Source organism: Podarcis tiliguerta (genome assembly GCF_965153285.1).
Source record: "Podarcis tiliguerta genome assembly, chromosome: 7".
NCBI lineage: Eukaryota > Metazoa > Chordata > Lepidosauria > Squamata > Lacertidae > Podarcis > Podarcis tiliguerta.
The window spans coordinates 45710317-45735530 of NC_139540.1; the positions used below are offsets into that span (position 1 = coordinate 45710317).

General features: G+C 41.7%; 2 protein-coding genes across 2 annotated transcripts in view; both read left to right on the top strand.

Annotated features, from left to right (window-relative positions):
- The window catches only part of SMCHD1 (structural maintenance of chromosomes flexible hinge domain containing 1), a 67875-nt gene extending 55700 nt beyond the window's left edge, over positions 1-12175 (top strand). Inside the window, exons 41-49 of the mRNA XM_083449995.1 lie at positions 1098-1183; positions 3070-3189; positions 4497-4687; positions 5652-5761; positions 7521-7591; positions 7845-8016; positions 10213-10371; positions 11464-11581; positions 11833-12175. Of these exons, the coding sequence (XP_083306121.1) occupies positions 1098-1183; positions 3070-3189; positions 4497-4687; positions 5652-5761; positions 7521-7591; positions 7845-8016; positions 10213-10371; positions 11464-11581; positions 11833-11932 (1127 nt within the window). The 3' untranslated portion in view covers positions 11933-12175. The remainder of the gene's footprint in view (positions 1-1097; positions 1184-3069; positions 3190-4496; positions 4688-5651; positions 5762-7520; positions 7592-7844; positions 8017-10212; positions 10372-11463; positions 11582-11832) is intronic.
- An 8076-nt stretch (positions 12176-20251) lies between these two features.
- The window catches only part of EMILIN2 (elastin microfibril interfacer 2), a 30686-nt gene continuing 25723 nt past the window's right edge, over positions 20252-25214 (top strand). Inside the window, exons 1-2 of the mRNA XM_083450097.1 lie at positions 20252-21033; positions 24860-24982. Of these exons, the coding sequence (XP_083306223.1) occupies positions 20915-21033; positions 24860-24982 (242 nt within the window). The 5' untranslated portion in view covers positions 20252-20914. The remainder of the gene's footprint in view (positions 21034-24859; positions 24983-25214) is intronic.

The window sequence follows — 25214 nt, forward strand, 5'->3', positions numbered from 1 at the left end:
ATCTAATGTCGCAATGACATCAGGTGGTTGACATTGTCACAGGTGAGGGGAGATTGTCAGGCATGTTGTGATGCACAGCACAACAGGGCTGAGCTAGCTTTGCAAGCTCTGCACTTGGTGTTTAGGAAACAATGAGCACAGGATTTGGACTGAGCTATGATGTACTGGTTCACAATATACAGCCACTCCCTGTGAGTAATTTCTTCATCCAGTAGTATATACAGCTATTTGGTGTGAATTGAGCTGTACACATAGATCTCCTTCGCACATTACCTTTAATCACAGTTGAAATAAACTGTGCTTTAATGTGAATGAGCAGAATGCTGGTGCACAACACTACTGAGATCACAGATGCTTTGCACCTGCCCTGCTCCTGTTGCAGCCATGCTACCAGAAACAAGCCACAGTCTGGTCTGCTTGTTGTCAAAATCTAGACTCATGGCCTGTTTGTCTTCTTGACTTTCTCTTGTGATTTGTTTGGAGAGAAAGGAACTATGAGTCCCAGTTCAGATGACAAGATGAACCAGACCATGGCCTATTTCCTGGTAACACAGTAGGAACAAGGCAGGAGCAAACTGCCTCCGATTTCAGCATCCTGCACCAACCAGCATGCTACTTCTTCACATTAAACCAAGAGTGACTTTAGGTATGTGGTACGTGGACCAGACCATAGTGTGCTGAGAGCTGATTTTGTGACTGCAGCCAAAGATAAAAGAACACAGCTGCAATTATGGAGATCATTCTGATTGCTTGCTGTATGTATTGCTGATCTTTCTTTCTGTGGCCACGTATTCTTGTGTAGACATTCAGAAGAGTGATTTGACCCCAGAATCATTTGATAATTCTTAGCTGAGTGCGTAAACTATCACCACTGAAAGTATTAAGCTTGAGATGGTACCAGACATTTGTCTGTGCTTGCTCTGATTTTTTATTATTATTATTTTGCACATGTGAATCAACAGTTGATGTTAATTTGGTGGGCGATGAGACCAGTGGCGTGGGTGGTTCCTTACCACATAACAGCGTTAAGCATGCCGTGTGAACTTAACCTCAGACCAGCCTTAACTAATTTTTACTAATTCAGCACATTGTTTCAGGTCAAGTTCAAGAGGCTGAAACAAGAGAGGCCCAACTGAAGGATAAACTGAAAGCACTTCGGATTGATATACCTCAGACTGACGTTGTATGGCTTTTTTCTTTCATTTTTATCCATCAAGATATCTAACAAAATCCTAGTGAGGACAAGTAGAGTATGACTTCAGGAAAGGCTTACACAAAAGTATCTATAGCATACAGTGCTTAGCCTCATGCCTAGATAGATGACCATACAAATTTCTCACAAGGTTTAGATAGAAGCAAGACTTACAGTTTCATTAATACTTTCGTTTCCACTTAAGGTTTCTTTTTCTCAAGATTGTCACAGCCATTGTTAAAACTTTTCCAAGCCCCCATTTTCAGTCTTCTCCTGTCCTTATCAAGCGTATAAAGGGGCAACGTGGTCTCTTACTCACTGATGCCCATTTTATTACAATCTGCCAATCGTATGGAACTATCTTGAAATTGTATCTTCATGGTGACTATTTGGTATGGCTCTTGGTTTTTATCTAGTGACTCACCTTTGATTGGGGTATCAGTTCATGTCACCACCAGTGCTTTCTAGAAAAAGAAGTGCCAGAACTCACCATGAACGCCTCCCTTGTTCTATTATAATGGCAATGGCACCCACCTGAGAGGTGCTGGAACTGAGTTCTGAAAAATTCCGGCTGGGGGAAAAACCCCGGTCACTACAAATTATAAGACGGTTTTGTGAGAACATGGAGACACAGTGCATATCAGGAACTGAGCCATGCTGAATCTCACCACGTGAAGAAACTACAACCCAGGAGCAATTTCAGGTGACCTCCATATGGCAGCTGTTTCACATGAAGTGATCCTGAATTTGTGAGAGAGCACACACTCATTGTTCAGGAAAAGTAGAATGTAAGTTGCCTGTCTTAGGAGCCCATTAGTTAGCAGTCTGCCAGCTGATAGCCAGGTAACTTTCAGATTCTGCTATTTGGTTCAAATGAGCAGTGTTTTGAAGCAAAGCTTCTAATCTGCTTCTACAGTGTAATCTTGTGCATATCTACTCAGAAGTCAGTTCCATTGACTACAGGTAGGTAGCCGTGTTGGTCTGCCATAGTCGAAACAAAATAAAAAAATTCCTTCCAGTAGCACCTTAGAGACCAACTAAGTTTGTTATTGGTATGAGCTTTCGTATGCATGCACACTTCTTCAGATACCATTCACTACAGTTTGGCCTACTCCCATGTAAGTGTGCATAAAGTTGCAATGTCAAACTATTGTCAGTTGGATACAGCTTTTTACATCAAGCACAGAAAAATCCTAACTTCATTTTGAGATGTTTAAGAGTGATAAATTCACTTTCTTATTTAAAATGCTCATCAGAAAATGAATAGGTGATATCCAATTGCTGCACCTTCACTGATCCAGGTGAATCTTCTGTCATTGGCACATTGATCAAGGGGACTTTGGGGAGGAGGGGAAATTGCTGAAGATCACATTTATGTCTGTTCTTTGACAGAAGGCTCTGCTTAAATCGAAGAGCTATCTGTGAGTGGAGGGATACCAGCTAGATACAATGCAAAGTACTGTATTTATTCAAATGAAATGTGCCATCAATTCTAATGTGGACCTCGATTTTCAAAACCTTGAAACCAGAAAAGTATTTGCTGGTGAATGTAAATGCACCATCAAATCCAATGTGCACCCTAATTTTCACGGCGTAATTTGGCCCAAAAAGGTGTGTATTACATTCGAGTAAATATGGTATTTAATAATGCTTCATATGCAAATAATCTACTCTGGTCATGTTTGGATATAAAACTAAACCATGAAGAATAGTTTGTTTAACCATACTGTGCACACAATTCAAGCTCTTTTGCTTTACGACTCCCTTAGTTCATACAGACTAGAGCCGCTAGCTCAACATTACATCAAAATCAGTACTTGTGATTTATTTTACTTGATGGTGCATACCTTCAGTAAAGAATTTATCTTAACTTTCAGCTGCACTTTGCTTCTTCTCTACTAAAAACGAAAATCTCTGAGCGGGAAGGAATAATGAAACAACCTAGAAGAACATGCACATGTTCCGATTATCCCAAAAACAAAGATGTTTTGGGCAAGGTGAGTTTTGTCTTAATTCTTGATAAGATAATCTATTTTTTTTAAAAAAAACAAACTAGTCCTCTAGGATACCATACACTGTTCTCTCTTTTCATTACATATGAAATGGTGGTGTGGATGTCAGAGGCTTTATGCTGTCAAGCTGGCATAGATAAAACTCCCGGCTCACGGCCAGTTCCCATCTATTTGATTTATTGACAAAGTTCAAAAGTACATCTCCAGTGTTTCAAGACACGTCCGACCTTTCCGGCACAGTTGCCGCGTCTGTTTTCTTTTTCCTTTTTTTTACCCAACATGCCAGTCTGTGGAAACCACGCCCCTGACTTCCTCTGTTTACAGAATGACTGGTTCCAGGCTCATCCTCCTCCCTCCCTGCCTCTGGCTCGCTGTCAGACGACAGACTGCTAATGATCTCTTTCGGCTCTCTATAAGTGCTGGTTTCTCCCCTTAAATCTTTCCCCGTTTGCCTCCCCCTGACAGTGGAGATAAGATAGTGGGTAAGAAAAATTAAAAATAAGAAAAATATTAGTTCTTAGGATGTTCTGTAGTACTTTCCCCATATTTTCCACTATCATTATCTTTATTATGTATACTAGCAGTATGCAATATAACATAATAGTGTGAGCTACATGTTTTTCTCTTTTTACAATGGACCCAGCACTGAATAATTTTTATCTATATCGATATATAGTTTCTCTATTTCAGATAGGACTAGGTCCTTTACATAGCCAAGTAATCCAATGGTTGAATCTACTGGTAGTTTGTATCCCATTATTTCTTCAGTTTTGTTTAGTATACTTGTCAGAAAGGGTCATTTTAGGGCAAGACCAAAAAATACGACCTATGTCATATTTTTGTAATTTTTTTAAAAAAAATTTACAATATTGCCAGCACTAGAGAACTGTAATTGGGGCCTGTCTGTTATAGCAGATGAGAATGGAAAAGGTGAATAAAACTTCCATAAGGGCACATGTTAATATTACCCCAGGAAGCCATTAACACTGCAAAGGAACCATCTCGTTTCTTCCTTAACTTCTCCTGTCACGTCACACTGATGGATAGTGCATGCATAACTGTGTCTTTATGCACAGCTACTTCCATGTCCAGCTTCTTGTCTCACCTTTCCTGGCTACAACAAAAATTCTTCAAAAGGCGGTATCTTTGTGATTTCCTGTAGGCTTGAAGCCTAGCAAAAATGTCAATGTCTTGACTTTCTAACTAGACTGAGGGCACAGGGAATCTATATTTTTCCTCCCATCAGGGGAAAAAAACATCATCCTTTCAAATTCATTATTTTATTTTGTCAGATTTCACACTTAGCACAAATTGAAGATAATGAAGCAGCAAAGGTTATTTCTTGGCATTTGGCAAGTGACATGGACTGTGTAGTCACTTTGACTACTGCTGCAGCTCGTCGTATCTTTGATGAAACCAAAGGTCAGCAGCAGGTGTTGCCTCTTGATTCTATTTATAGGAGGAGTCTTCCAGACTGGAACAGGTAAGGTTTCTGTATTCTTTCCTAATCTAAATAATGCTTGGTATTCAAATTTTCAGAGTTCTTAATATTTTCAGATTTCTTTAAGCAATAGATGTATGGTTGGGAAATCAAATTCTGTGCCTGCTTTATAGATTGACAGCCCATTCATTTTGTGTCTGTTGCATCCATAAAACCCTGATGATGACTTGTTTGTTTTGTCCATTTGTTTGTCATGTTAAATCATTTTCTTCCCCTTCTTATGGTTCTGGTTCATATGATTTATATTGTACAGTTGAACCTTGGTTTTTGAACAGCTTAGTTCTCAAATGTTTTGGCTCCCGATCGCCGCAAACCCGGAAGTGAGTGTTCTGGTTTGCAAACTATTTTTGGTAGTGGATGGGGCTTCCGTGACTTCTGATTGGCTGCAGTAGCTTCCTGCAGCCAATCAGAAGCCATGCTTCGGTTTCCGAACCTTTTGGAAGTCAAACAGACTTCTGAAACGGATTCCATTCGACTTCCAAGGTATGACTGTAATCCTAATTGCTTATGGAAATACCAACATCCACCAGCATAATGTCTAAACACTAAGTCTGAAATCCTAACCCCACATACCTGGAAGTAAGTCCCACTGAATTCAGTGGGATTTGCTTCTGAGGAGATGTGGTTAGGATTGTGCTGTAAATATTGCTTAACTTTTATTTGGTGAAGGGTTGTGTTCAGTGGTTGCCTGAGCAGAAGGCAACTCATGCAACGAATCTTTCTCCTCTTCCTATGCAGCTCATTGCTGAAGCAAGATCCCTTTGCTCAATTCTAGGCACTTCCCCTGTATGACACAGCCCCCGCTGTTCAGCCCATCCGCACCAAAGGTTTGAGGGTTGCTGGAAGAGGAAGGGATGAAAAAGATTGGTTGCATGGACTGCCTTTCACTCATGCTGCCAACATCAATGCCAAAAGAAAATAACTTCTTTGACTTATTTCTAACTAGGCCTTTACCTCACTTACAAAATGGAAGAAATACTTTCAAGGCTATAGGAAATCCTGTGTTTGCCAGGAACCTGCTAACATTTCCGGAGCACACAGAGAATTGCCAGACAGGTAAACAGCAAAACTTGGAATTATAGTGTGCTCTGATAAGTTTAGCGACAGCAATTTTGAGAGGTATGAAGTCTTGTCTCTCTCATATACACACACACACACACACATATATAATATTATATAAATATATACACACACTATCATCTTCTCAAGTTTCCTCTCTGAAAAAGTGTTCATTCAAACTCATGAGATCTAGACTAGAATGAGTATTAATGAAGGTATCATTAACAGAATGATCAACCATAAACTGAATGATCCCTAATGATTTTATTTTAAGCAGGGTTTAAAGACACATTCTAGCCTTTGCACCTTGCTTTTTATTATACAATTGATTATTTATTTCTTGTGGTAGCTGCTTAATGTGCAATTTGTACCTGTCTACTCAGAACTAAGTCTCACTGAGTTCAAGGGGGCTTACCCCCAGGTAAGTGTGGATAAAATTGTAGCCTAAGGCCAATATCCGATGAAGTGCTGTTGCTTGCCCAAGGATTTCTACTTGCGCAACAGAACTTCTGTCTCTTAGTGTCTTATTTACCCTTCCCAAACCTGTCCCAGAAGATTGGAAAAAACCCCAGAATAGATTTAGGGGCCGCAACCCAAATACCTTGTGCTAGTGGAAGCACTTGGTTCAGTACTCCTCTAAAACGCTATTAAACAACATAAGGTTTTTAAAAAAATTCTAATCATGCCCCAGTATTTTTTTGTGGGGGGGGGGGGAGGGGAGAGTTCACTACTTGGGAAGAATTTGTGGAAGTCCATTACTTTAATCTTGAGAAATACTGAAATTGGTAAAAGATTCTTTTTTTTCCTTTTTTTACATATGAAGGAACAGTGAAAAATAACCTAATGTGAGATGCTTTTAAGGCATTCATAACAAAGTCGTTTATTAACCTTTCAGTTTTAAAGAAGAAATTCAAAGAAAGGAGGGATATCCATGATGGCTGTAGTTTTGGAAAGCAGATATAAATCTGAACACTTTTCAGATCATTAGAATGATTTTTAGTGGAGTTATCGCTCAAAGCTGGAATCAAGTGAATGTGGTGCTCTTGCAGGAGGGCAGATTTTTTAATTCAGTCTTGCTACTAAATTCCAGCTATAAAATCCCAGCTGGAATTATGTTTAAATGTTACCTCTGATAGTCATGTGACTAGGAAGTAGGAATCTGTCAACTAACATTTGGAGAGCAAGGCAATTAAAAATTCATCCCCTCTTGCAAGAGTAATTTCCCCAAATATCTGGCCACATTATTTAAATGACACTAAAGTATTAGACAAAATTAAATGGTCCTTTCTGTATCAAACTGGAGATTTTCAATATCAATTCCATTTTTAAGACATGGATCAAAGCTTTTCCATCCACGTCAATTGATACTATCATTGTTATATTCAGTTTTGAAACCATGTACATGGTATGTTATGCTTGTTACTTTTGACTTGTATTATACTACTTGTTGGGAGTCAGAAGTGGGGAGAGTGCTATTGCGCTCATGCTCCTTGCAGGCTTTCCATTGGCATCTGGTTGGCCACTGTGAGAACAGGGTGCTGGACTAGATGGTCTGATCCAGAAGGGCTCTTATAGTAGCAGTATTTCCCCATCTAGTATAGCATTTCAGAGTTCCACGGAACTATATCAAAATATCAGCGCTGTGTTCTGTATTTATATTCAGCCTTATAATGGGTAGATGATAAAGGAAACAGTGGTTTGTATAGAGGTTGGAATTCTAAACATTAAAGTCTCATTATTTCATTTACCTTTCTAGTGTTTGGGATGCTTTTAGGAGATGCCATTCTTATTGACAATTTGGATGCTGCCAATCATTACAGAAAAGAGGTGCGTATTGCCACTTCAAATGTTTCCGTTTTGTACATACATGAGAGAGGCAGAGGCAGAATACAATTCATCCATGTTTCTATGATACTTGCAACATATAGAAGTCTCAAACACCTCAGGGCTTGCACCGTTTTCTGAAGTTCCTTATGTTGTTTTGGGGTTCACTTCAGTGTGTCAGTGTTGTTAAAATTACGTGTTGCATGTCACAGACTTGCCACATATTTATTAATGGATATTAAATCTATGTGTACAGCTTGTTAAAAACACACATTGCCCAGCATTATTGACAAGAGACGGAGAGAGAATTCGTAGCAATGGAAAGTTTGGAGGTCTTCAGAATAAAGCCCCTCCCATGGATAAGCTTCGAGGAATGGTTTTTGGAGCACCTCTGCCGCAACGATGCAAAATTCTCTCTGAACAGATAGGTGTGTTCAAAGCATAATATATTAAATAATTATTTGTACAGCTTTTCTTAAAATTTTACTGTTTTAGAAATTCAGTCTGACTCTTAACTAAATATACTTGGCATTTCATATTGCTGAAACAATTGCAATTACTAAATGAGAATGTAGTGACATTAGATTCTTTTAGCTTTCTTGCATGTGTTTGAGTTTGCACCACAGCCCTTTGGTACAGGCAAATCATCACAGATTAATGAAAAATGTATTCACATAATTGGTAAATAAAACTTTGTAAGCAATTATTCTGAAATGAATCGTGAAATATTGTCTCCCGTTTTCGATCGCTATTGTATTTTAATATTCTGTTGGAAGCCGCCCAGAGTGGCTGGGGAAACCCAGCCAGATGGGTGGGGTATAAATAATAAATTATTATTATTATTTGCATCAATAACCATAGTTAGACATAACGTGACGCTTACAGCTCAGTTTTCAAATCTAGGACTTGGTGGCATTGTGTTGATGGCCTAGTGCAAGACTCCAGGTTAGGATATTGTGCAGATTCTGTACCATTGCAACAAGATGTGATGCCCATTGTCAAGTGCAGTGGTGTGGGATTGAAAAATTTCCACTACTATAATTCTGTGCAAAATTCCCCCTTTTAAACTCCATAGTAAGTGTTCCTAAGACTGTATCTTAGATTCACTTTGCTAATCCCCACCTCAGTCAATTATTTTCCTACTTTTGGCCACTGGAAACACAGTAATGTATTTTATACAACACATAAAATGATATACTTTTCAGTTTTGTTCAGTTAATTTAAGACAGATAAACTTGTTAATTCTGAAATCCATCAGTGTTTGAGACACGGGGGGGGGGGGGGGGGAATCATGAAAGCCCATATCACTGCTTCTGTGACATTATAGTTCTCTTGTAGCGTATTGTCCTAAGTGCCTTTGAAGTTGCGTGGGCCTCTCAATTATAATAAACTTTTAAACAATATAGAGTTTGTGTGATGGAACAGAGCAATTTAATCTCCAAAACTGTGTTTTTAAGGCCATATCATAAATTACAGTGTTCTTATGCTAATAATAATAATAATAATAATAATAATAATAATAATAATAATAATAATAATTTATTATTTATACCCCGCCCATCTGGCTGGGTTTCCCCAGCCACTCTGGTCAGCTTCCAAAAGAATATTAAAATACTGTGATACATCAAACATTAAAAGCTTCCCTAACATTAAAAGCTTCCCATTTGTGTGTAGTTTAAATGCAGAATAAATAAAATGTGAATGTTGATGGGTACATTTGTTACAAGTGTTCCTAAATCAGTGGTGGGAAACCTGATCAGCGGGCCTAATTTGGCTTGCCAGGCCTTGGAGACTGTCCCACCTAGTGGTTTGGGGCAAATCACGCACACCTTTCCTGCATCTAATTTCATATAGTAACATCAGATGCAGGAAACTTCAAGTTGTGGCAAAAATTAAGATGAATCAGGAGTGCATTGTTGATTCTTCCTTTGCAACTGAATTCAAGCCAGGTGATGAGATCCTAAAGTCATGCCTGCAAAGGAAAAATATCCCTTTGCCTTGCACAGCAACAGAAAAAGGTGCCAAATTCAAAAAGTGCTGGCTTTTTAGTTCAAAAGAATTGACTGTGTGCTTAGTGTGTATTTCCAATTCTTCCTTTGAATTGCGTGCTAGAGTTTAAGCCTGGAATGCAAAGAATCCTTTGCAGGGGCTTGCTGCAGGGATCTACAGAGTGCACCCATTTCTGCCCAAAAAGAAGGGCTTGCTATTTTCTGCAAGGGTCTTCCTTTGCACCTGACTTCATATATGACTTCTCACCCACCTGTTAAAATGCCTGTGAGGGTGGTGGAGCTCAGAATCTAGCCCACCAGCTAGATCCTGCTCCCCCACCCGGTCTAAACACATGCAGTTTTCTCTAGACTACAATGATATATATTTATGAAATTCATTATGTTTGAAGAATATTTTAGTAACCTTTTTTTAAAAAAAAAAAAGTTACACACACAATTTCATTGTTATCCTGTCCATACTTATCTAGAAGTTAGCCACAGTGAGTGGGGCTTAATTTGTGAGTAGATATGTGTGGTACTGCATTGTTAACAGCTTTACTGTCTGTTATTTATTGCTACTGTTCTTAAAACTTTTGGCCTTGTGCCTTACTATCCTATTATTCTTTTACATGTTAGATCTCCTTCAGCAGTACCAGAATGCAGTTGCAAGGCTTACTAATAAGAAGACAGACCTTGATTCCCAGGAGCAATTATATAATAGTCCAGAAATGAAAAAAAAGAAAGAAGAGCTTGCAGACCAAGAAAAAAGACTCAAGTCAATAGAGCAGGAATTGGGTATGTTACTCACACATTCACTTTCACATGATGGAGTCTAATTATATCAGAAACTCATTCTGGGAATTTACAATTTCATAAATGAATTCTAATTTAACTGTGTCAGATTTATCAAAATTCTGAGTACATTTTAAAGATGGGAGCTTAAGCTTAAGAGAGCCAGTGTGGTGTAGTGGTTAAGAGCAGTAGACTCGTAATCTGGTGAACCCGGTTCGCGTCTCCGCTCCTCCACATGCAGCTGTTGGGTGACCTTGGCTAGTCATACTTCTTTGAAGTCTCTGAGCCCCACTCACCTCACAGAGTGTTTGTTGTGGGGGAGGAAGGGAAAGGAGAATGTTAGCCGCTTTGAGACTCCTTCGGGTAGTGATAAAGCGGGATATCAAATCCAAACTCCTCTTCTTCTTCTGGTATGTATGTATCCTGATACAGCATTCTAACATAACATAATATATAATGAGATATAAACTTGGAAACACAAGTAACAACAATTGTATAGTTCTGTTTTTCTTTGGTGACATTAGGAAAAACAAGTGGGGCCTCCAACAAATGTTACAATGCGGAGCACTCTGATTCTGTGTTCCAGCAGTCCTTCCAATGCCACTATCTTCTAGGATACCTCATGCTCCTCCCACAGTTTTCTAGTTTTCCTCCATGCAGAAAGCAGTGGTTTTTGACCACAGCCTCCTTTGTCTTTGTGGGGCTGCCCACTCTCTCCCCACCCCCCACCCCCCAGGAAGAGAGGCATATGTGTGGCAATATGTACATAGGATGCATGTGTAAGAGAGAAGGAAATTCAAAATGTGTCCACTGGTTCAAAAAGGTGAGGGAAGGAGGTTGATCTCAGAGGAAGTGCCCCCTCTGACCTATCTTGTGAGCCCAGTTTCACAAACACAAGGTCCTTTCTGCAGGAAGGGAAATTGTGGATTTATTTGCAAATAATTACCTGTGGATAATACTCTCAGACCTTGAACTTCAGTTACTTTTTGTATTAGCTTTAAAAATCTAATTCATGCTTGGTATGCTTGTTCCTTTTATTTCTGAAGTTATATGTACTAGATTTGAAAACAACAGTAATGTTTGTGATCTTCATAGGCATTACCTCATCTGGTCGATGCTCCAAATCTTCAGTTCAAATGGAAGAACTTGATACATTTGACAATCCTAGCCCTCCAAAAAGAATGCGGAGAGAAACAGCAAAACGGTCACTCAGGTTTGTTTGTGAGATTCTAAAGTAGTTGGTGTGTTTTTTAAAAACGCCCAGTTTTGTGGTGTTTTTGCATGAATATGCATGTACAGGGAATATCCTACAACTAACTGATTCCACCTGACAGTGGTAGTAATACTGCATATCTTTGCATGAGGGTAAGGAAAAAGGGAAAGGATAACTACAACAAAAACCTTGCCTAATATTTGTATTACATTTATGCAGTTTCTAAAATGACCTGTGCTTATTTTTTGTAGTCCAGAAGAATGGGTATCATCTCCTCCCATGAAGAAACAGCAGCAAAGAGCAACAAATACATCAAATGTTAATGGAACAGCCCGAAAAAAGACACCATAGACTATAAACAGATTTCTTTAAAAGTAACTGTATATTGAAATATGTACAAGCTGGGGGAAAATAAATTCATGTTAACCACCATTCTTGTATACTTCTAGAGAAATGTTGTTAGTAACAACTGTTAAGCTTTATTTTGTATAGCTTTTTCTATGGTTATTAGACTTCAGTACGTGGAAGTAATAAATATGCTTTTTTATTTATGATAACACATTCAGATTTTACAATAAAATGGCTACAATACTACAGATTTTTCTATTACTATATGAGGTGGCAATTTAGATTGTTTGAATGTGTTCCCTAAGGGTTTTTAAAATAAAATAAAGTGTTGTATCCATATGTAAAGTCCCTAAGCACTGCCCCCATTAAATCTGTGGAGAAGAGCTGAACTAAAATGATTGATAGATATTCTTATGCTTTTATTCACTACTTGTATGAAAGCAGTTAGAGGCACTTTTCAGACTTGCTACTACTCCAGATGCAGACAGATGCCACTGATTAGGGATGAGCAGCAACCTGACACATGGATACTACTATCTGCCAAAGCAAGTAACTTGAGTATGTTAATTGTTCTAAATTGGCCACTACCTTCCAGAGACTGGGGGATATATGCTAAAACACAGCTTACAAGTCTCATCTGGCAGAAGGACCGCTGTCTCCTGCAGTGATGAAACAAGGGCCTAAGTGCAGGTTGGGGAACCTGTGGCCCTTCAAATGTTGAACCACAGCTCTCACCATCCCTGGCCATTGGCTGTTCTGGCTAGAGTAGATGGGAGTCCAACGGCATCTGGAGGACCACAGGTTCCCCACCCTGGGCCTAGTGGGTTCATTTTAAGAGAACTCTCAAGCAGAGAGGATCTGCCAGGCTCTCTGAGGCATAACTGCCCTAGATGCTCCAGCTGAGCCTGCAAAATTATGAGACACAGATCACATCCATCTCAAGTCAAGAGTGAAGAGAACAATCAGCAACCCCTTCAGGGTCTCTCCTGTGAGCTACAGCAGTAGAATATAGGAGAACAGTCTAGTGGGAAGTGGTACACATCCCAGCCATTGAATGCCAGGCATGGGTGAGAGGGTGATTGTTCAGTGATTCTCTGAGAAGCCTATTCCTTTGTATCAACAACTAGAGATAAAGGGGAAGGTGAGGAGTTAAATGAAACCCTTAGATGCGTAGAGACAGTACTAACCACCCTAATAAAGGAAGATATACTGGGAACAGCAGATCTGTTCTACCCATGTTTTCAGTGGTGGAATGTTCTATCCTGTTCCATATCATTTGGGACAGGAAGAAAACAACCTCTCAAAGGAGTTGGGAATTTTGCTGCACTGCAATTATATTTTTATGAAAGATTACTAGTTTGATCTTCATAGAGTCATAGTTTTCACACACTATAGTAGTATTGTCCTAAATTACAGGGCTTGGTGTTTTTAAGTGTTCCAATGCACGCACCGAAAGAGGAAGCTCTGGGTCACGTGCATAGGTATATATAGGATCCTTGATTCATTTAGCTTGCGTCCCATTGGCCTGATTAAACCCAGCATCAAGGGACCTACCAATTGGGTATTGTGGCTAATCAATCAAACCCACCCACAACACAGGGTTTGGTTGCCAGGTCTCACCGCAACACATGCCCTCTTTAAGGCAGGACCCGATTTGTTAGTGATCCTGTGCTCTGTACTAATTCACAGAATCATAGAATCTTAAGAATTGGAAGGAACCCCAAGAGGCATCTAGTCCAACCCCCTGCAATGCATTAAAGGATTCTATTAAAGGAATCTGAACCAAGCTGAAGTAACCACATTGACTATATGGAGTCCCAGATTTTAAATAGTTTACATATGTGAAGCTCGGAGGACTTCTTGCTCAATCTGAGAAAGCCAAGCAGACAGGTCTGAAAAAAAAGGCTCCTTTACACTAGTTGTGCACAACTAGAACTGAACTGAGGCCTTTATTATCTCCTCTATACCCATTCTGAGGCTATCTGCTATCAGATTATACATGTGAGTCGCAAATAGGCTTAGTGTGTCAATTTGTTTTTCTGGTGCACATGTTTGGTAAGTATTTATGTAGAAGCCCAAACACCAGATTTCTGTCTTAAGGAACTAATAATTTAAAAATTGAAGTAGGAAATGCAATAAAAGGAAATAATTGCGTAAATATGTGCTAGTATAGAATCCCAAGAATCCAATGTTTTATTTTTTCTGCTACAAATACAAGGCTGAAAATGTGTGTTCAAAATCTATTCAAATCTCAAAAGCCAGAACATGAGTAGGTCTCTAATGGCAGAGATTCTAGAGTTCCTCCAAGAGTCTGTTCCAAATATGTTTAAACTTTAGCTGGTAAGCTGGGTTTAGTAAAGATGACAACTCTGGGGGAAATCATCCACAGAGCAAGTATTCCTTAAAAAGACTTAAAAATTAATTTACTCGCAATATACCCATTTGCTCTCTCTCTCTCTCTGTGAAGATTAGCATTACAAATTGTGATCAAGAACTCAAAGGGAGTTCAAAGAACTAGCCTTCTGAAAGTGTTGTCACTCAAGATGCTTTTCCTACATCAACACAGGGGCAACACAGGGGCAGACATTAAAGATGTGTGTGTGTTTCATAAATCTTTCAAGATAACATTTGTGAGAGCAGTGGAGCAGTTAGGTAATTTTAGACTCTACTTAATGGTCTTAGGACCTCTTTTGATGATAGTGCTTTACCCACTGCCTTGTGGGACATCTTCATGGGGAAAAGGGCTAAGGAGTAAACCCTACACAAATCCAGAGTGGAGTACCAAGGGTGGTTTGATGGAGTCTTGTATGCCTCCTTCTGGCAACTCCTGCAGCCAAGCTGGTCCCAAATGTATTGCTTTCCTTTGGACCATATTAGTGAGGCCATGGGGAAGGCAGTTGTTATCCAGGCAGCCCAGGACCTCCATGTACACTGCTACAGCTTGCATCCCAGACAGAGCCATAGCAGGTGCTGTAACCTTCCAACAGTGCACTTTATTCTCAGAAGGTTTTCTTACTCTATTTGTGCAAGTCTATTTTAGAACATGCTTGTTATCTCTTGCATGCATGTTAACTGTTCATGCCACCTCTCTCATTAAGACAGCTATTCTGAAGACTGTCAGAGCATTCATTAGGTTTCAAGTATGCCATATTATTAGTGCTGCCAGAAACCATTATTTCTGACATCTGGAGAAGCACTCTGGTTTAATTAAGAGAACAAATGAGGTGGCATTACTAACCTATATTAGTCAAGACAATTTATATATGTTTTGGGGAGAAGTTATATCTATGTTAACCTTTTTCTCTGCAAGTTTGTTCAAACTATTATCCTGAGCATAGTTTGCAGCTTTAGAGCCAGTGTTGACAGTCTTGCATTATTCACTCAAAACAGCAAAGGGAGATATAATGAGTGAATGTGAAAAACCTAGACTGGGTCTCACAGCACTTGAAATTAATCGTTACACCCTGAATCATAGTAAGACCACTGTAAGGCTTCTGTTACTCATTTCTGTGCTCAGATCAGTCTTCCAGTATCCTGGAAATGAAGGACTGTAGGGTTTTCCATTTCTGGTACCAAAAACAAGTTCCAAGGTTGGACAGATTTTACTGGAAAATGGCTTAAAATGTAGCCATCTGTATAAATTAAGGCACTTGCTCTGTATAGAGCTACACTGTTGTTACCAGTCATTAAATGCACTGCTTTGCTTTGCAGGCAGTCATGACTGCTTAAACTTGTGTTTAGTGGGATAATACTCAGAGGGAAAACACAGAAACAAAGGACTCCTGAGACTCGTGAATTACAGCATCTGAGTAATGAAGTCCATATGATTGCTGTCGGAAGACAGTTTGCCATTTATGGCAGCAATGTATATCCCAGGCTTGTATTCAAGAAGACAATTAAACCAACTCACGTAGCATTCCTACTGCCATGGAATAGACTTTTTATTTTAATAGCAACATAGAAATAAGTTTGGCAGTCATATAAATATGCAAGGCTTCACTGGAGCCAAGTCTCAGCCCCAGCACATATGAAATAGCATATTAATGTATTTGTGTGGGTATCTCCTGCTACAGAGGGCCAGTGTCCTAACATGCCCCCGATCTACCCACCCTTCCTAGGGATTTCTGGGAACGGGCTCTAGAAAAGTCATGTAGTGAACAGATGCAGCTTCCCCCTCCCCCCGAATCCAACAGATGCAGCTTTTCTTGTCCCTGCAGAACAAGCTGCACCTGTCAAAAATCTACCACAAAGGGAGAGAAGAATGGTTACTCTCCTTTTTCAAAAGACGTACCACTGATTCACCCCACCCGAATCTGGGTTTGGGGAGAGTTATATCTATGCTAACACCTCTTCTCCTGTACCGCTCAGTTTTATAAATCAAAGCACTGCCAACGCAGCCTATACATTTTCCTGTCATTTGTCCAAACGGCAATGCATGCCAAAATGCATGCATGCATGCCAAAAGCCAAAGCCATGCTGTATTTAAATTCATATCCCAAACTGCCCCTATAGGAACTTTTCATTTTGTATCTTCATCACCACCACCATCATCACCACCACAACAATAATAAATGCCCCTTCAGGTTCAACAGTAAGTCTAAACAGAAAGCCTTTTCATCACATGTGGAAAACATTTAGGCAAAGATCTTGGGAACACTCCCAGAAAATGGAGCTCTACTTATATGAGGCAGCCAAGAATGCCTCTCTCTCAGACAGCCTTTGCCATTTGAGCACAGTGCTGTAAACATTTGTTTATTCCAGCTTCTATTTTGCCTCTTCCTTACACTTCAGGCTGTTAATTGTTTTTTCAAAAAAGTGTTGCAATAAAAGTAGTATGCTCAGCTAAATGTGTATATAAAATGTAGAAATTAAAATGACCCCACACTTGCTTAACTTCAGATGGAAAAGGCCAACTCAACAACAGCAAATGTTTTACAGCACATCGGTTCAGACTCTGAAGAATCTGTGTGTGTGTGTGTGTGTGTGTGTGTGTGTGTTACATCTAGCATAAAGGGTAAAGGGACCCCTGACCATTAGGTCCAGTCGTGGCTGACTCTGGGGTTGTGGCGCTCATCTCGCTTTATTGGCCAAGGGAGCCGGCGTACAGCTTCCGGGTCATGTGGCCAGCATGACTAAGCCACTTCTGGTAACCAGAGCAGCGTACAGAAATGTCGTTTACCTTCCCGCCAGAGCGGTACCTATTTATCTACTTGCACTTTGATGTGCTTTCGAACTGCTAGGTTGGCAGGAGCAGGGACCGAGCAACGGGAGCTCACCCTGTCGCAGGGATTTGAACCGCTGACCTTCTGATCGGCAAGCCCAAGAGGCTCAGTGGTTTAGACCACAGCGCCACCCGCGTCCCTACATCTAGCATAAAGGTAAAGATACCCCTGCCCGTACGGGCCAGTCTTGACAGACTCTAGGGTTGTGCGCCCATCTCACTCAAGAGGCCGGGGGCTAGCGCTGTCCGGAGACACTTCCGGGTCACGTGGCCAGCGTGACATCGCTGCTCTGGCGAGCCAGAGCCGCACACGGAACGCCGTTTACCTTCCCACTAGCAAGCGGTCCCTATTTATCTACTTGCCCCCGGGGGTGCTTTCGAACTGCTAGGTTGGCAGGCGCTGGGACTGAGCAACGGGAGCGTACCCCGCCGCGGGGATTCGAACCGCCGACCTTTCGCCCTAGTCGCTGAGGCTTTTACCCACAGCGCCACCTGCGTCCCTACATCTAGCATAATCTTACCTAATTAAGTTTGTATAACAGCTCATCGGTGACATCTAAAGCTGGGATTTTCTTACTATGCCCAGGAACATATTTTCTGCCCTACATCTGAAGAAGGGTTCTGGGGAACTTGTTCATTACTTTATGTCAATTTAGTCAGTTGTATTAAATATATTATCCTACATTTATTCTCGTATTCTCCATGGGCAGGGGATTCTACAATTGAGTAGCAGCTACCAAGAACACTAAGGGTGCAGCAGACTTCCGCTTTTGTGACAGGACTTTCCGCTTTCTCTCCTCCTCCTCCCCTATCCCCCCCAAACACCTCCCCCAAAATCTGTACTTATGGGTTGGGGGACTTTCTCAAGCAGATTGGTGGACCTGAAGTGGCAGTAGGGGAGGGGAAAAGCCCTGTTGCAACCACTGGCACAACATTGGATATTGCCCCACATGTCCACGTTAGTAATGCAAAATTATTTTATTTGCTAACTTTTACTAGTATAAAAATAACTGGCATAGTCATGGTACAAAGTTGGGATTTCCTTTTGCACAACCACAACTCATACAAAATAACTACAATAGCATTTTTAATATATATGTCACCTAATGCAGTTAGGGAATGTGTAGCAAGGCAGATGTTGCTGGACCCCAACTTCCACCAGTCCCAACTAGCATGGCAAATGGTCAAGGATTATGGGAGCTGTAGCGTAACAGCATCTGGAAAGTCGCATGTTCCCCACCCCTGAAATAGAGTTTAGGGAAATTGTGTTGTTTTTTCCTCACTTATGTCCCTAAAGGGTGGAGAATGAAGCTTAGGCAGCAGTTGGCTTATTTGATGTTTTGTTACTTCATTAAAAGGAAGCAATTGACAGTTCACCAGTTAATCTCACTCTCTGGTTATACAAACACATTTGCCATCTAAAGCGAGTGGGGAAACTTAGTGGCAGAATCAAAATATGTTTTCGAGGTAATTTTTAGCACAGCTGAAACAGATGTAACTTGATGTGATATTAGATCAAGCCAAATATTTTCTATATAAAGACATGTCAGTGTTTCCTGTTATTTTGATTAAGTCACTGTTAATATTTGGCACTTAGTCATTCAGATTAGAACATAGCAACGACCTCAGTAAATGCATTATTTTCTCTTGTTGCTTTGCGGTAATGGAGAGATATATGATTAATTTACTAGTCTTCAGGGATGCAAATAGTTTTATTTCCTTTCAGGGTGTATATGCATCAGTCATAGTCCATGGCAGCCTTGTCTAACCCCATGACCTCCAATTCCCATCAGGACCCAACCAACTTGCTTATCACATGCCTGTTGGCTGAGGCTGATGGGAATCAGAGTCCAGAACATCTTGAGGGCACCAAGATGGGGAAGGCTATGGCTCTTTCGGGATTAGACTAGATGCTGTTGTCTTTTCTCACCAGGAAGAGGTCTTGAAGCATCCAGCAACTGTTCACTGATATTAAGTGCAATATACTTGCAGCTGTAAATCAGAGCCCAGCAGAGTATTTAAAATATGTTTCTAACACTATAAATTGGAATGGACATGTTATTGTTGTTTTTATAAAGCAACTCTGGACCCTTGTTAGAACAGTATCACTCTAGAAAAGTTATTAAATAGTTCAGTAGTTAGAAGCATTGGCCGTCTATATCAGGCATGGCCAAACTTGGCCCTCCAGACATCTGAAGGCAGCCCTGTTTAGGGAAGCTTTTAATGTTTGACGGACTATTGTATTTTAATATTTTGTTGGAAGCCGCCCAGAGTGGCTGGGGAAATCAAGCCAGATGGGTGGGGTATAAATAAAGTATTATTATTATTATTATTATTATTATTATTATTATTATTAAGAAGGGACGCGGGTGGCGCTGTGGGTTAAAGCCTCAGTGCCTAGGGCTTGCCGATCGAAAGGTTGGCGGTTTGAATCCCTGCGGCGGGGTGTGCTCCCGTCGCTCGGTCCCAGCGCCTGCCAACCTAGCAGTTCGAAAGCACCCCTGGGTGCAAGTAGATAAATAGGGACCGCTTACTAGCGGGAAGGTAAACGGCGTTTCCGTGTGCGGCTCTGGCTCGCCACAGCAGCGATGTCACGCTGGCCACATGACCCGGAAGTGTCTCCGGACAGCGCTGGCCCCCGGCCTCTTTGAGTGAGATGGGCGTACAACCCTATAGTCTGTCAAGACTGGCCCGTACGGGCAGGGGTACCTTTACCTTTATTATTATTATTATTATTATTATTATTATTATTATTATTACTACTACTACTACTCCAGATGTTTTGGGACTACAATTCCCATCATCCTTGACCACTGGTCTTGTTAGCTAGGGATGGTGGGAGCTGTAGTCCCAAAACATCTGGAGGGCCAAGTTTGGCCATGCCTGGTCTATAGCTTCATCCTGCCAAGTGGTCAGGAAGATTTGAGTCCGCCAACAGGTGCACTGGGCTATGATAATGACCCGTGTAGGGGTAGCACGGCTGCCTGCATCTCCTCTGTGACGGCTAATCGCCTCTCTTGGCCTAAATAAGCAGCCTTCCCTTATGAAGCAATTTTTTTGGGGGAAACGCTTGCTGAGTTGCGTAAGATTGTTCTTGGAAAAGAAGAAGGCTCAGCCGAATGGAAAGAAAAGCGGGGAGAGAAGGAGCAGCGGCCGCCAGAGGAGATTCCTCTGTCTGTAGCTCACAATGGCGCACGTGCCTTTCTCTCGGAGGTCACGCAGGGCAGATGGGGGGAGAGGAGCCCTCGAGGAGGGGAGGGGGGTCGAGAGTCCCAGAACACCCGCGTGCGGCGGGAAGCCCCTCGCCGCGAGCCCGGTTCCTTAGGTGTCTATTCCATCCCCGCTGTCCCCCGAAGTGAGTGGTTGCGCCCGCCGCGTCCAGGGCAAGAGCGGGAAAAAGAGGAAGGGGGCTGCTGCGCGCTGTTTGGCCAGGGGAGATGTTTGTGAGGCGAGGAGGCGGCTAAGTCATCCTTCGGGGTGTGCGAGCCGGAGGGCGGAAACTTGGGAAGAACTAAGCGGGGCGGGGAGCGGGGGGTTGAGGAGTCTTGCGTCAGTGAAGGAGCTGAAGTGGAGAAGCGAAGCTGAAGCGAGAAGCGGAGTTCGCGGTGGAGCCAAAGAGGGGCGACGTAACAAGGAGATAAATAGGCAAAGAAGGCGGAAAGGGGTCTCAGGAGAGAGAAGAAGTCTTCAGGACGGAGGCTGAGCTGCGGGACGTCTCTCCTCGCCCCCGGCGAGCCGGTGGCGCGCCAGCTGTGGCGGGCAGCATGGAGCTGCTCCCGAAACCCCTCAGGTGGACTGGGCTGCTGCTTCTCCTGTCTCTGTCCGGCTGCCTCGGCCAGACCGCGCCGCACTTGCGCCCCAGTCGGCCGGGCGTCAGGAACAAGTAAGTGCCCGCCTCGGCCCCTCTCCGCGCCAGGTTGGGCTCCCCCCAAACTCCGCTCTCGGGCCCTTGACGAAACACACCCACCCCCCAGGAAAAGTGAGCCGTAGGGCCAAGAGCGGCAAGCTGCCTGCAAATGGGCAAGTTGGAGCAAAGTCAAACGGCTGCGTTGTCGGGGAAGAGGGAATTGTTGGGGGTCTGGCGTGTCCAGGGAATCCCCTCATCTTTGCGGCTGCGAAGCTCTGATGAGAGTTTAGGTTGAGTTCCCAGCACATGGTCATCAGTCCCAGCAGAGAACAGAATTGGATGTTACACAACCGGGGTGGGGTGGGTGTAATCTGTATTACTTGAGGTGGTTGGAGCTCTTTCTGCGGTCCTTGATATGTGGCCAGTGTTAGAAACTCAGAAATATAAGCTAGGTGTCAAATGGCTCCGCTTAAACCAAGGTTACAGTCGCCAAAATGAAATGCCTACTTGCCATTTTGGGATAAGAAGACAGCTCTAAAGTCTTATTTTTCAAATGATGGACTGACTGTGAATACTTATCAGTTAAACATCAGATGACAACCTTCAGCTAGCTTAACAACTTTGAGAACATAAAGAAGAAAAGTCGGTTTGTCCAGGGACAGTTCACACATTTATTGGTCTATTCCAACCTCTTTTTCTTAATGGTGACATGGGTCATAATGTAAGAGTGTCCTTCACAACTGAGAGCAGGGCAGTAGGGTGGGGTAAGCTACAACAATTGGTCCTGCACACGCTGCATAAAAAAAGCATTTTGGTTCCCAAAATTCATTTTGATTGTGCAGATAAAATATAATTGACAGAATTCTACAGGTTGTGTTATTAGTGTGTGATGTGTATTAGTGGGCATCTTCACTTGGTTGCAGGTGACAGGTACAAAATGCACCTGTTGCCTGGCTGATTTCGAACACTGTGTCTCTAATATTATTTCTTTTGAAGATTTACAGCTTGCCTTGGGTCATGATCTTCAAGGCTTCTTACCAATAGTTGCAGTTATTTAAACAGAAAACACTTCACACTGACATCCTCACAACCATGCACGTACAACTCAGCAGGCCTTAATTCTCCAGCTGATAGTTAGGGCCAGACTCTGAAGTTAATTATCTTCTTGTAGGCAGTGGACTTTTAGATGATAATATTGCATTTAGGCATCCTTTGGGATTTCCACCCCATAGTACTGACATGTGGGCCCTACGGATTAAAGCCAGAATGTGCTTCTCTTCAGTTCAGCCAGGGCAATTTGCAATTGGATCCAATAGCTATTTCTAGCAGGGGATGGGGTGGGAGGAAACTAAGTTTCCACAGTTGCTCCTTCTTTGGCCAACTGATGGGCAAGCCCTTGTTGTGATGTTCTTCCTGGGAGGCTGCTGTGGACTGGAGGAGGGCACTTTCCCAATGTCAGTATTAAATGAAGATCCAACTGCAAGCTCACTCAGATTCTTTACATGGAATTGGGGAGGGGGAATATTCTCCTTTGCCTCAGGCTGCAAATGTATTGGACCAGCTCTGTTGACAAAATATGTAGGTAAGACATTTCTCAAAGGCTGTGTCTGCATGGGCCTTATGTCACCCAGTGCTCAACTAGCCAACCAAATAACAATACATACAATTTGCGTGTGTTGGGTGTGGACAAGTTGAGCACAGACCAGATACTGAAGGATAAACAGCTTGGGGAGGGGGGTTCAGGCTCCATAGTTCAGTTATCTGGTCTACTTGTGCCACACCAATTCTGTTTTTGGTGCCTACTTGTGACCCCTTTTTGTGACTAGTAACAGCAGAAAGATATTTGTTTCTTTTAAATCGTATTGTTAAATGAAGCTCCTCAATTCTCAAGCAGTGAGTAGTTTAGGGGGTATCAATGAAGAGTTTAGTTTCTTCCAGATAGAAAAAGCACTGGAGAGTTATGCTGCCTTTGTAGTGTTTTATTTATTTTATTTATTTATTCAAGTAGAGGGAGACTTTTAGAAATAAACAGTTTAAAACAGGCAGACAACTCACTGATCCTTCATCTGATTTCTGGACAACTTCAGCTTGGAATCCCCACTATCTTTCCCCTGTCCCAGTCTAGTCTATCTAAACCTAAAACTCTATCTCCAAACCCACACTGCCAATTCCTCTGCACACATGTCTCTGCAAAAGGACTGGACTCAGACTTCATCCTAACCATTAGCTCCTTTTGAAGAAATATCAATGGAAAATCACTGTTAGCAAGCAATCACCCAAACAGCATTCACCTTAAAAGGTGATCTAGTCCCTCTAAAAGCTCTAGAGAGCCTATAGCTTACCCTGGAAAAGATGATAAAGGGACATAAATTGAAAACATTCAAGATGATTCATAGTTACTCATTTCCATATTTACAAATGCATTTCTTTCTCCAGTCAGTATAACCATCCCCGGTAAATTATTCACTCTCTAAACAGCATTATTCCTTTCCAGAATACAGACTGCATTCACAGTTTACAGAACAAAGAGACTTAACAGCAAAGTTATATTCCCAGGTTTTTAAATACTTTCTGGTTCCATTATATTGTTTACAAAGAACAAAACAAAATGACCATCATTTTACCCTCTACACAAAACTGTAGATTCAGGCTTCGCTTCATGCTTCCATAAAGACAAGGCAGCTTGTTTCTTGTTCTTTTCAAGCATGGTATAATTTCCTTAAATATAACTGAATCTCACTAAGTCCTCAATATTTAGCCAATTTTTAAATGATGCCTGGGGTTTCACTAACATGGGTAAAGCAAGGATGAATTAATGTGCCTTAGAACCAGGCAGTAAAACTGCAAGTGTAAAGCAAGCATTAATGCAGCTCCCTTACGAATAAGTCTCTAAAACAAGTTTGGATTTCCCTCCAGCTTCCATTTAGACTCTTATCAATTGCTTGCGCCCATGCAACTTACAGCATACTCTCCATCTTCAAATCCCAAAGCATATGACTTTGTAAAAACTCTGAAGTCCGACCGCACTCTGCAGATAACCTGCTCATTCAGGAAAAAATATATCCTAACCTTTAAATTCCCTCTGTGGACAGCTGATCATCCATCATAAGCAATCTATTTAGCAACAAAGGGTTGGTCACCCAAGTGTCCTACTACCAAAGAGATGGAAAAGACCAAAGGAGGCCATTTAGCCCAGTGCCTTCTCACAAGGCCAGAGAACATGGTTGATTCCTTAACATCCAAAGTTATCCACCCCAGATTCAGCATTCTGTGGCTTCAGTTTAATGTTAAGCAGCCAGTACCACATTTGTGTTCTAACATCAAGCACCAGTTGTTCTCCTAATTGCGTCATAGTAAACTATATTGCTGGGCTGGGATGTGTATTTGGTCATTTAAAGTATCTGCATTTGTTCATATAGGAAGAACAGAGCAGAAAGAAGAGTGTACTACCACACCCTAGGTTCAAGCACAATCCTTGTCAGTTTTATATGAGATGCTTTTATTCCTCCATTTCAGCCTCTATTCTGTAGTCACCAGCTATATTTAGTGAGAATATATGTTTTAACTTGGTGCATTTAATTCTTTTAAAGTAATTTTTGAATACTCAAGTTCCACAGTAGCATTCAAGAGACTACTTTTGTTACATCTCCTTACAGCTTTGAAATTGGCTTTACAACCCGTAAATGTATTAGGATAATCATCATCATCATCATCGAATTTCAAGTCTGTCTTCTCTGTCTCTTGAATGGAATCTTTGTGGTTGTATATTTGACCCAGAGAAATGGCGAATAACTTTCACTGTTTGATGGCTTAACAGTGTGTCTGTCCTGTTCTTGTCTCCCTCTCTTCTTCTCCCCTGCAGGAACTGGTGTGCCTACATCGTGAACAAGAATGTGACCTGCTCAGTGCTGGATGGCACAGAGAGTTTTGTTCAAGTTCAGTACTCCTGTGCCTGGAACCAGATCCCCTGCCCACATGCTCCTGTGTAAGTAACAAAGGAAGACAAGGAGGAGACTGAGTGGGTGGGGAAGTATTTGGTCATCTTTCCAGCAGTGAGGTATTCCCATATGTAGGCAGAAAAATCCTCTGCTTCATCATACAACTTAGTACGGCTGTGGAATTCTTCACGTTTCACCATGTGGGTACTTCAGGAGGATGTGCACCATTTTCTAACATCTGATTTCTAAGCCATAGTATAAGCTGAACAGAGCTTGCTC